Source organism: Halichoeres trimaculatus, unplaced genomic scaffold, assembly GCF_033239565.1.
Source record: "Halichoeres trimaculatus isolate MK-OKI-2021-1 unplaced genomic scaffold, fHalTri1.1 fHalTri1_scaffold_23, whole genome shotgun sequence".
NCBI lineage: Eukaryota > Metazoa > Chordata > Actinopteri > Labriformes > Labridae > Halichoeres > Halichoeres trimaculatus.
The window spans coordinates 21,707,261-21,720,535 of record NW_027437201.1 but is presented as its reverse complement, the minus strand read 5'-3'; the positions used below and the strand labels follow the sequence as shown (position 1 = coordinate 21,720,535).

At 39.6% G+C, this 13,275-nt stretch overlaps 1 protein-coding gene across 1 annotated transcript; it reads left to right on the top strand.

The window, feature by feature from the left end:
- The first annotated feature begins 10,907 nt into the window (after positions 1-10,907).
- On the top strand, positions 10,908-12,266 carry h1-0 (H1.0 linker histone). Its single transcript, XM_074662578.1, has one exon. It carries the CDS (start codon positions 11,176-11,178, stop codon positions 11,764-11,766), a length of 591 nt encoding a protein of 196 aa, XP_074518679.1. The 5' UTR covers positions 10,908-11,175; the 3' UTR covers positions 11,767-12,266.
- The last annotated feature ends 1,009 nt before the right edge of the window (positions 12,267-13,275 follow it).

Below are 13,275 nucleotides of genomic sequence, written 5' to 3'. Positions count from 1 at the left end.
CTCTAATTATACAAAAATCCCTGACGGCGCACTCAGACAGCAGATGAAGCAGAGTTTCTTCTTTTGAATTTCTGCCTCTCTATTCATGGCAGGGCAGAAACTGTCATGTGATCATCTGTTTTTGTGGTTGCTTGTTTTTCTTTGCTGTCATTTGAGGTGTATGATGTTATGATGCCAGATATTTGGAGGAACCAGTCAGAAAACCCTGTGAAACCTTTGGGTATAATGCCCGTGGTTGTGTTTTTGTCGGTCTCTGCTCCTGATCGTGTGTGGGCGGCCCTGCAAACTCCTGAAAGGCTGCAGAAGAAGGAGCTCTCTGCCAAACAGAAAGAGCAGCTCTTTATTTGGTCAAGTGTTTTTGAAACAACCATCAATCTTTTATTTTTCTTAAAAAACTGAGGGTTCAGTTTTTCTTGCTCTGTATGACAGTTTGCATATTTCTGGTTGGGATGGTTTTGTGGCTGAGCTTGGAGCCAGAGGCACTGCTGCTTTAAACGCCTCTATTATTCTTCTTTGTTTTGTACATTGGTGGATTGGTCTTTTTAGACTTCATATGAGCCACATTCACCTGACCAGTCCAGAAAAATGTCCTGCTTCTTGTCGCAATTTTTTCTAGTTCCAATGGCAGATTTTTTTTTTTACTTGTTCCAGCCATTCAGCCCTCATTTTGTCTTTGAATAACTTGAAATGAGACATTTTTCTGGACTGGTCAGGTGAATATATCAAGTAAAATAAGACAATTTTTACTTTACTTTAATTTTAAAAATCATTGAGAAGATTTCTGTTTCTTTTTTGCAGTATAACGTAAAGGGTTCATTTTAATTTTTTTTTTTTTTGCATCATATTAGCTGCTATGAATTTTATCTTATTTTATTTATTGATTAATTTATTTAATTTCTCTTTTGTGTCATTTAATTATTTTTTTAAATTATGTTTTATGTTTTTAATATTTTTGTATTTTAAATGTAGTGTTCTTTGTATTATATTAGCTGCTTGGTATTTTATCATATTTAAATATTTATTTATTTATTAAATTGCTCTTTTTATGTTTTTTAATTATTTTTTAAATTACGTTTATTTATTTATTTTTAATTTTTTTGTATTTTAAATGTAGTGTTTTTGTATTATATTAGCTGCTATGTACTTTATCTTATTTTATTTATTTATTAATTTATTTAATTTCTCTTTTGTGTCTTTTACTTATTTTTTTAATTATGTTTTATGTTTTTTTTATTTGTTTCAAATTTAGTGTTTTTTGTATCATATTAGCTGCTATATATTTAATCTTATTTTATTTATTTATATATTTTTCTGAACAGCACTTATGTCAGCACGGTCTGTTTTTACAGTGCTTAACAAAGTTGGATTCTAACTTTTTTCTTGTTCCATTGGCAGATTTTTCTTGAATGTCCCAAGCAATTTAGACCTCATTTTGTCTTTTAATAACTTGAAATAAGTCATTTTTCAGGACTCACCAGCTGAGTGTAGCTCATATCGAGTACAAAAGGCATTTGTACTTAAAATAAGACAAAAACACTTGATAACATTTCAGTTTTGCAGAGTATGAAGCTTTCATGTACCTCCCAGACTCGACTTTCTAAACAGCATCAGAGGAAAATAAGTTATGTGAAAGGAAGCTTTGGCCAAAAACTACCTCTGGTTGTGGGGGTGGCACACTTTTCTCTGGACGTCAAACTGATGTGAAGAACTGTCTGGAGCATTGCTGAGAAACACTCCTGCCAACCGCCTCCCTGGAAATTAAAAATTCATGCCGTTAAAAAAGAAGACACTCGACACCAGGAGCTGAGAGTTCAAAGGTTGACTCATAAAAATACATGTCCCTGTAAATAAAATATAGCTAAGAGTATCTCCGGTCTGAGTCTTACTGCTCCTCTCATGTTTTGTTTGCTAACGTGATCATTTGAGAGTAACCAGGATGATAACTCAGAGGGATTTCTGGACCCTGCCAGCCCAAAGCAGCACTGTGAATAAAAAACTGGAGCTGCTCAGCGTCAGGCGGCACTGATTGTGCAATAGAGGGAATCACCCGCATGGTGTAAAACAGCAGAAAGAAATGAATCAGGTCACTGAATGACACAGTTTCAGGCCTTGCTGCTCCATTTAGACGATCTCTTGGGGACATCAAACAGGAAGAAGAAGGAGACTGAAAGGGAGAAAGGATGTGGTGGGATTTTTCCTGCTCACATAGTGAAGCCACGCTTTAAACCTCGACTCTGGACAGGTCACCTGTTTGGACATCAACTGCTATTCCTGGTGTCACGGTGCTTCTTTTAGTTCTGCTCACAGAGCTGCCTCTGATGGAGAGGCTGAGGAGCCACAGCAGGAGGACGAGGAGGTGAAACGAGGAGTGGGGGGACCTCTGGTGTCCAAACCTGCAGCTGCAGCCTGAGCCGAGGGCAGCCCATTGGACGACGTCCATCAAAACAAACCACAGAGTATTTAAAGAGCGCAGACGAAGATCTGGTGTCTCACCTGGACTGACCTGAAATTAGCACTCCTGTTCTATAGATTAAAGGCACAGTCCGTAGAAATTAGCTGCATGTAGACGATCTGATGGCCAGGAGTGTCTTCAATAACTGTTAAGAGTGAAAGAATTTATGGTAAGAGAGGGTCATACTTGTTATTTTTACCAGGGCTGGGCCACAGAGTCAACAATTTAAATCAAGATTAATAAACCTTCTAGATGTCGGGTTAATTCTCACTTATTCCACTCTCAACTCAGTTTATTCTGTAATTTTGAAACAGGTAACTGAAATTAACATTCACTGATGAACACTAAGTACAGTGGCTTGTGGGTGTCAGACAATTTGACACAGCGGGACTTAAAGAGGTCAGTTATCCTAACAGACAGAAAAGTTGTGAAAGTCAGTAAATGATTGTTTTCTTTTTAACTTCCTCTATGACAAATAAAGCTTTGTGGGGGTGTCACATTGTAATATCTTTCATAGTACTAATATTTCTTTATTCACCGGAAAAATCCACCATCTTACACTTCACTTTATGAATCAATAACGTTAGCATTAAAGGTAAATTTATCATGGATCATCTAAAGCTGAAGGTAAAAAAGAAAACAGTCGTTTAATTTCTTTCACAACTTTTCAGTGTCCATAAGGATAACTGCTCTTTACTTCCATTGTGTTTGAGGATGGGCACCAAATTAGGTACTTTTATGGGTACCGACCGAATTCTGTCAAAAGTACCGGGTACCGACTCACGTACAATTGAAAGGGGGATTTTCCATGCTGGACATGAACACAGCATTGCAAGGATATATATTGAAGCCAAAATGGTATCGCTTTATATTAAGGTCCTGTAATAAGCATTAATAAGACCTCTGTAAGTACTTATAAGATGCTTATTAACATTATTTGTTTATAAGACTATATAACTGCTTAATAAGTGTTTAATAAGGTCATTATAAGGGTTAGGCGTGAGGCCCCACAGGTTAGGTTTAGGCATGGGGCCCTGAATGGTTAGGTTTAGGCATGGGGCCCTGAATGGTTAGGTTTTGGCATGGGGCCCTGAATGGTTAGGTTTAGGGGGTGGGCTCATGAGGGACAAAAGCAGAAGACAAAAAACAAAGAGGGTTAGGGTTAGGTTCCATATAGCTTATAGATTAAGTTGTCTTGTAGTAACTATTACGATTACCTTATTAAACACTTATTAAGCAGTTACATAGTCTTATAAACAAATAATAATGTTAATTAGCATCTTATAAGTACTTACAAACGTCTTATTAATGCTTATTACAGGACCTTAATATAAAGCGTTACCGAAAAAATATATTAAACTTAAAAAAAATCAAGATTTTATTATAAAACAAATTGATTTTTTTTCTCATAAGCACAGAAAAGTACCGAAAATTGGTACCGTTGAGTACCGGTACCGATTGCCAGGTACTGGGCATCGGTACTGTATCGTTTCAGATGTAAAGGGAACCCATCCCTTGTTGAGTTGTTGCTTTTGCAAACCAGCTCACACCTACAGGCCACCGTAACTAAGGGTTATTTACTGAAGCAATGGAATTAAAAACACACGTGACAGAGTGGAAATATTTGTAGGTTTTGGTTATTTTCCGATTACTAGTCCTACTTTCTACACTGCAAAAAACTGAAGTCTTACCAAGTATTTTTGTCTTATTTCCAGTAGAAAATGTCTTTTCAGACTTAATATGAGCCACATTCACCTGACCAGTCCAGAAAAATGTCTTATTTCAAGTTATTCAAAGAGAAAAATGAGGTCTTAATTTTTAGTAACAAGTAAAAAAAAGTCTGCCAATGAGATATATAAACCTCCAGGAAGGTCTGACAGCCAGCCTTTGTTGCTTTTTGCTTTGAGACCTAATTTTCAGGACACTTTATTGGTTGTTTAAGATATCGGCAGGTCAGACGTTTTGAAGATCGGTGCCTTAATTGAAACTAAAATAATTTCTTTTTACAAGTAACTTTTTTCTTGCTCAATTGGCAGATTATTTAAACTTGTTACAAGCAATTCAGACCTTAATTTTACTTGAATAACTTGAAAAACGACATTTTCTCTGGACTGATAAGTTGAATGTGGCTTGTATCAAGTACATAAAAAGACAATTTGTACTTAAAATAAGACAAAAACTTTATAAGAGTGTGTGTTATGTGAGGAGCAATGGTTAAACCAAATTTCATCCTAAGATCAACAGAGTATTCCTGATTATTTTAGAGTATTTTTGTTATTAACTCTACATTGTTGAGGCTTTTCTAAGTGTTTAAAGGAGTCATGAAAACAAAGCAGCCTTACCTGAACACGATTAAGCTCAGCCTAATTTATATAAACTGTGATTAACGCGCTTTAATCACTTTTATTTTGGCTGCTGCTGCCCTCTGTTGGTGAAAATAGCTCAGAGGTCATGAGTGTTTTTATAAATAATGTCTGCTCTTGATCTGTGCATTTAAACACACCAAAAAACTTCTGTTCTGGTCGATTTATCTGAGTTTAAAGTTTTCAAATCAAACCAGAGCAGTTAAAGAATCAATGAATTAAAGAGGGGTGATGAAGACTTCAGATGCTCTGGCGAAGTCTTCATCTCACAGATTTAGACGCAGAAATCAGAGTCTGTGGTTGAGTGTCCGTCTGCAGCAGCAGCTTGTGTTCTCCACCTAAGACTCCAGCATTAAGAGGGCAAAGGTTAAAGTCAGGATTAAGGCTAAATGTGGCGTTCTTCAACTGCAGCGTGATGGATCAGACGTGATCGCTCCTGGTCATTGTGTCAGATGTGTAACTGTGAGTGCAACATGGGAAATGTGGTCCAACAACTCTACGTTACAGACGCAGGAAGTGCTGTGTCATTTAGTCATTTTAAAGAGACAAAGACCCGTCTCTGCCTGTGGTGACTGACAGCCCACAGGTGCTCGGTCACGTCCAATCAGGAGCCGGTCATGTGAGCGGGGTGTGTGACAGCTGACAGTGTGGACAGAGCTACCTGCTTTTGGAGCTGGTATGCTAAGTCATTCACAAAGAGCGCCTTACGGTGGGGGGGGGTTGGGTTGGCTCGGGTGTGCAGCAGTCAGCACACCACTTGGCCACTGACACCTGCTAACACATCCAAGTGTTGCCACAACTGTCAAAAGCTAAACAGGCGCTAACACTACCTCCACAGAGCGCGCTCACACCCCAGCTGGACAAGCGTATTAAACTGTTAGTCTGTCGATGCCTTGTTCTCACTTTCCGCTGTCTCAACATGGCACGCTGCTGGCTCGGGAAGGGGCTAAGCGCTAACTGCTTTGGCTACGGCAGCTGCAAGATGAAACCAACTTTTTTTAAAACTAGGAACAAGGATCAGATTATGTGTGCAGATATTAACACCTAAAGGCAATAAATGAAGGGTTTTGTCCACCCTCATGACTCTCCCAGAAATAAGCTGATGTAACACCCACAGCGTCTAGATGGAAACAAATTAAAGATATATGGTTGATGTTCCTGTAAATGAAAAATTAAAGAAAAAGCTTTGATTTGATGGTTTCTGGTGGGTTGGACAAGTCGCTAACGTCCTCAAACGAAGGCCTCAGGATCACTCAAATTCCTGAGTGAGAACATTCAGGAAGCATTACTTGTTTAACAGGTTTAAGAGCTGACTGGATCAATGACTTTGGGGCATTTACATCCACTTTATGTGTTGAAGAAAAATGTATTACAATGGATGGCTACGTGAAACTTAGCTCTCGATAGCTAGCTTAAAACCAGCCCTAGCAACCCATTAAAAACACTCTCCATTCAGTTTCAATGGGAGGGGGCTTAAACTAGAGTCAAGAAAAGAGACAGCCAAAAGAATAAACAACATTTTTCAACTACAATGGATCAGACCGACGATGCTAATGCTAACCCGCTAACCTTGACAATACACTCTGGCCTGGATACCATTTAGCACAGACATATGGACTTCAAAACAAAAATGAAAAAGAGTTAACCGAGCTCAAAGAAGAAGTTGTGAAGGATGCCAAATCTGGAATTGCTGAGTTATAGCAAGAAATAAACCAGCAACTCACTGCTAGCATGAAAACTCAACGAGTAAGAAGGCTAATAAGCATATACGTGTTAAAAAAAACACATTTGCACCGTCTGTTGTTAATCACATTAAAGTTAAAAGTGTGAAACGTAGATTTAAAGGTGCAGTAAATGTGTAACATGAAGAATCATGCTAAAGCTGCTAAAGCTAATGAGCGTATAATCAATAAACCACATCAGGCAGGATTCATGACAGACAAAGAAATGGTCTAATCTTAAATCTGTGACCCTGTTTTTAAACCAATCAGCTCCTTCTCCACACAGAGACGCTCTGATTGAATCATCTGACAGAGGAACTCAGGATGAGAGCTTTTAGCAAACAGCAGCCGTCACGGTGGGTGATATTACCCAAGCTGCTTTGGGTCAGGGGCAGGACCAGGCTTGAGATGGTTATAGACGGCTAAAATTACAAACTGGCATTGGATAAATTTAGAGGTTAGACACTGGAGTATTTCTGACAGGACGGTGTGGGTGATCTCTAAACGGAGAGTAACTCCGGCTCAGACATCAGGGAGGTTTTACCAACAGGCGAACAAACTGAGACCAAATCTGAAACGTTCATGTGAAACTAGCATAAACTCCCTGTATCAACATTTCTTTACATGAAACTTCTTCTTTCATCTTATCTTCATCTTATTTCTTATCTTACTACAGTTTAACTGCCTTAAAGCTTTTATATTGTTTTATCGCTTGCTCATTATTTTATTATCGCTTTTATTATCATTATTTTATCATGTTATTATTCTGTAAACAGTCTTGATACTGTCTTTTGTATTTACTGTCATAATTTTCCCTCCTAACCTCATTTTATTGTCTTTTCTTTTTCTTGCTGATGGATGTTTTTGGTTCTTGTATATTCTGGGTTCATTGTCATATAAATCTACAGTATTTCTAAAAGAGTCTTGACTGAACTAAGCCTTTGTTTTATCATAAAATTTATTTTATTAAGCATTTTTTTTGCAGAAGCTTGTGTTTCTTTTTTTTTTAAGTCCTGGCTGTTTGTCAAAGCACTATGTGAACTTTTGTTTTTTCAAGTGCATATTTTTTTTATTTTATTTATTATTCATAATCCTTAAATCTATTATTGTTACAATTATATTTTTTAATTTATAATAAATAAAATAATAATAATCATAATTACTATTATTATCATTATTGTTATTATTATTATTATTATTATTATTATTATTATTAAAGTGATTATTACTATAATTATATGTATTATTTTCATTATCTTTATTCTGATTATTACTACTATTACATTTTTATTACTACCACTTAAGTGTTTGCATTCTTTTTTAATATTTACTTCCTGTGCAATATAAGTATATATGTATGTATGTTATAAAATCTTTTACATTTGGGCATTTTTCTTTGTGCTGAAGCTTGTTTCTTTCTAAGTCCTGGCAATTTGTCAAAGCACTTTGTAAAGCTCTGTTTTTTAAGTGCGTAAATTTTTCATTTTTATTTTTCATAAATAATTCTTTAAATTGTTTATTACTATTATAATTTATTTTGTTTTATTATTATATTTATTATTATGATTATTTTTCATTATTATTTTTATTATTACTATTATTATTATTGTTGTGATTTTTTTTTATTACAAGTACTTTAGTGTTTGCATTCTATTTTAATATTTACCTCCTGCGCTATATATATATATATATATATATATATATATATATATATATATATACACACACACACACACACACACAATAACAGTGTTTGTGATATATACCATGATTTATGTCTACATTTTATACCATATTCTTGGTAAATGCTCATACTTCTTTACTTACATTTGATTTCACATTACACTTCTGCTTCCATTTTAAACTTTCTTATATCTTATCATTTCATATTTCGTACTTTTTGTATTTAAACACTTTCTGAAGGGAGTAACTGTAACTATAAAGTGGATCAATAAAGTATTTCTGATTTCTGATGGTTATTTACCAGAGCTCTCCATGACATCATCAGTTTACTCTAAAGACAGACCACCTTTCACAGGTAAGTGGACAGATAAATGACTTGAGAGGTTAATGAAAAGCCACATTTATTTCCTGACGGCCAATCAGATTAATCATCTAATCCTTTGACGCCAGTCAGGAAACAATAAAGGTCTTAGTGTGGGCTGTAACTCTGCAGGGGCACCACAGTAAATGATGGTTCACTATCACAGAGCTAATAAAGATCCTGGTCACCGGGTTACAGCTCACCACACCGACAATCTGGATATCTGAAGTCAGCAGAGCCAGTCGGTGAGGAGGACGTCCCTGTGTCGGGGACAGAGGGAGGGGTCTGCGCGGAGCCGGGCTGTGTTTGGCTGCTGCTTCCCAAACGGGGCACGCGTCAGAGACAATAACACAGCGCTCCAGACACTCGGTGACAAAACAACGGAATAATAACCTCATTTATTCATGGATATGTAGATTAATTTAGGATGAATCTGTAATAAAACATTAAAATAAAGCACCATGGCTGCTCAGGCTGTGTCTGCTGCACGGTCTCACCATGGTTACCAAACAATGGGGATTTGTTTATTTCATTTAATCATTTTTTATTGAATGTAATTTTTAAAAAATATACATGCATTAAATTTTTTTAACACCAAAAAACAAAATAAAGAGCCCCTTCACCTGAAATCATCAATTAACCGCGCTCCCAAACTGACTCATCCTCTCACTCCCTGATCCACGTTCATCCCTTCACTCCCCCTCCCGCTCCTGTGCACGTGCGCTTTATAGTACAACTCATCCCTTCACCCCCCCTCCTCCTCCCTCCCTCCTCTGCTCGACTCTCCCTCACTCCCTCACTCCTTCACTCTCCCCCTCCCTCCTCGCATTCACTCGTTCAATCCCTCCTTGTTCACTAACTCAGCTCCTCACTCCTTCACTCACCAAATAACAAAACAATCACCCTCAACTCCCTGTGAGGACACAGGTGGAAGCACGGATGAACTCACACTCATCTCCTTTAATTTCCTCATCTGATCAGAGCTGTAATCTGAAGTAACTGGACATAAAATTCAAATGAGCGACATGAATATGATTTTATTTCATGTCTTTTTTTGCGCAACAGTGGACACATGATTGTCTCTAAATAGGCTGTGTCCCATTGTAGTGCACCCTGTAGGGAGCAGTGCTACAAAGTGCATGTGTGTCCGGTGTTCTGCACCCTGAGTGTGAAGTGTGTGATTAAAGTGTTTGCTAAATTGCAGAAATGAGTGTTGAATAAGTGGGATTACCTTGGAATAAAAGTCGGAGGAGAGCCCTGCTCCTGTGTCTGTGACTTTCATATAGGAATCAAAATGGCGTTGCAGGGAGGGACAACAGACCTGGAAATAAAATGAGAAATAAAACAGAAAAACTAGAGTTAACTTTTCCATGTGTGAGGGGTTTATTGTCTTAACTCTGACAGCAGAGACATGAAAAGAAAAGAGGAGAAGCCAAATGTCAGAGCTGGTGCTGCCTGAGCTCTGATGCGCCAGTTCCTGAACAATAGAAAGCCATCACTGCGCCCTGTATTGAAGGACTTTGCTTTTGGCTGCAGCCCCCCCCCATGCAGCTAAACTCCCACCTGGACACACATTTAACACCTGAACCCCTGTCAGAACCGGGATGATCAGTACCATGACCTGGTATCAGGATCCCTGATCTTTGGAGGTGTTGGCAACTTTCCTGACAATGGAGCGCGAGCAGCGCCTGCCATAGTGACACTTATAACCAAATCCGTCCAAAAAGCAGCGAACACAGCCACGCAAAGCACCGAGTCTGGACCTGTACAGACCCAGATTAGCATCCCGGGTGTCACCTGTGATTTACATACAGTGACATTTAATTTATACGAGGTTTAACACTAAATAATCTCGACCACGTCACCCAAAGTCAATGGCCGGACTGTGTTAGTTGGGAAAATGTATCAATGTATTAAAAGCGAAAACGATGATCCACATGCGCAGAACCGCGTGCATCCCTCTGAGCATAGATTAGATTTTCATATGCATGGGCCGGTTCGGAACCAGGACCCGTCTGTTTGGGTCAATTTAAGGCGAATTGTGCAAAATTGTTCACAGCCCGCGCTACTTCCAGCGGGTTTTCCGGGAATAAAAGTTGTTCGCCGGCGCGGATGGAGACGAACAAGTGTGTCCGCGGGAAGCCCAATGTCTCTGCTATCAGCCCGTCAGGTCGTGTCCGCCACTGCTGCTCCACAGTTTTTATATTTGCCGAGAGATGGAGGACGAAGAAACACAAACGGGACGGCGCCAGTTCCATGGAGTCCGTTAGATCAGCTGCTGGCAGTTGGTGTTCTCAATCACGTCCGCGGATAGGCTTCATAGGTTCAGTGAAGCGCCTGTGGAATAAGAGACTTTAAGTGATCTTGCGAAGTGTCGCGTACCGTTTTGAGGCTGATTTAGGGAATATTTCCTTTGTGGCAGCAGAAAGTGAGCTTTGTTTCGCAGCTCGGACTCTCCGGGGAAGCTTTATTCGGGGTCGTGAGTGTTTTTCCTGTCGCTTTTCCTGACACTCCGGTGCACCAGCTCAGTCGGGAGAAATCGCACTTCAGGACTTTTTCCTTTCCACCTGATAACTGACTGAAAGGGCACTGACCATGGCAGAGACATCAGCAGCTCCAGCCAAAACTAAAAAGGCATCAAAGCCCAAGAAACCGGCTTCCCATCCCAAATACTCGGACATGATTAAGGCAGCGATCGTTCACGACGCGAGCCGGAGCGGAGCGTCCCGTCAGTCCATCCAGAAGTACGTCAGGAAGAACTACAAGGTGGGCGACAACGTCGACATGCAGATCAAACTGGCCCTGAAGCGGCTGGTGGCCAGCGGGATGCTCCGCCACACCAAAGGCGTCGGTGCGTCCGGATCCTTCAGGCTGACCAAACCGGAGGACGCCAAGAAACCAGCTAAGGCAGCCGCGTCAGCCAAACCAAAGAAGGCAGCGAAGCCCGCAAAAGCCCCTAAGAAGGTGGCCAAGCCCAAGAAGGTGTCCAAAACGGCCGAGAAACCCAAAAAGGCAGCTGCGAAGAAAGTGAAAAAGGTCGCGAAAAAAGCGACGCCAGTGAAAGCCAAGAAGGCACCGGCGAAGAAAACCAAGGCAGCCAAGCCAAAACCAAAACCAGCAAAGAAGGCAGCCAAGCCCAAGGCAAAGGCGCCCAAAAAGGCAGCGAAATCAGCGAAGAAGAAGTGAAGGACTCTGTCAAACAGGACTGTAAATACTTCAGGATATGTTTCTTATATGTATTATTTTTGTAAGGTCTCATCAAACTGAAGCTAAATTTACCAAGTTTCTCCTCCATTGCACTATCGACTAAAGATGCTGTAGAAGTTATTGTGATCGTTTTATTTGGCGTTAACGAAGCTGTTCGTGTCTTTCTGATCCTCGGAGACAAAATAGACTGAAAAGAATAAAAAATGTACATAGAGTTGAACTCACAGTAATTGTTTGTGCACGGGGTCACACTGAAAGTGAAAGTGTGTCAATGGTGAGCATTGTGGAGCCTTTACAATGTGCAGACTGTGCGCATGGACAATAAGATCTTCCTGAAGGCTCCATAGCTGTCATCCATCCACGCTCCATTCTGTACATGTCCACACAACTCCCAGCATACACACACACCACACACACACTGTGTTCTTTCACTTTAAGACTGTTTATACTGATATTCAATAAAACTTGTTCATCTTCTACTAACTTGTGTGCGTCTGTTACTGTGCGTAATTTACGCGCATTTTACGCGTGCGTAAAATGTTCCATGGGGTAAAGAGGGAAATTTTTAACTTAAAAGCTGCACTGCTCTTTAAAACAAGCATATGTAAATAGAAATGAAGCCTGTTCACGTTTTTCCAAAAGTGTATGAAAGTGTAGTTTCTGTATGCAGCGGTGTTAGAAATTTGGAGATGGACGCACCAACAGAAGAGGTAGCAGAGGGACTATGGCACAATTAATACAACTAGTTCAGCACTCATGAAGATGGAGGAAATAAAACATGCATACCACCAGGTACGTGAAATACAGGTGCAGTGGTGTACTTTAACATGAAGCTGTCGGGTGAAAAGCTTCGAGAAGCTTAATTTTCTGCTTTTATGGAAGACACATTTGTTCTCAGTGTGAGTTTTTGAATCATAGTTTGTTTTGGAAAACAAGAAAAATCCAGGTGTTTATAAATATTTTTCTACAAATTAATAAAAGTGGTGAGAAAGGTGCAATTCCTCTTTTTCCTGGACATCTTGAGATAAAATATTTGAGGATTTTCGTGAAGAGTGCGACAGAGAGACCTCTCGGTCGGTGACCTTATGATAACTTGTTCATCCTCTTTGTGATCAATTCAAACTGAACTCAAATCCACTTCACTCCCAGTGTCCGTGCAGCAATGAGGACGCAGCTGCGTTGTCACACCCACCGACTCAGTGTCCCGACCCTCACCTGAGGTGCGACACTGCCATCTAGAGGCGTCTTCCTGCACTTCAGCACATTGGCAGGAGCAGACAGACTGGAGCCACACTGATGAAAGTGAGGATAACACACATATCAGCCTTAACATACTGCTTTATCATGATCATCTCTGACAGAAAGGTGGCGAAAAACAAACTAACCTGTTACGCAGCTTCAGGGAGGAGGATCACAGCAGAGAGCGGTCCTCTGAGGCAAAAAACAAGGTGGTAATTTCTCTTCACACACTGCAAAAACGGAAATCTT

Coding starts and splice junctions, on each gene's coding strand:
- h1-0 (XM_074662578.1), top strand. CDS start 11,176: ATGGCAGAGACATCAGCAGCTCCAGCCAAAACTAAAAAGGCATCAAAG.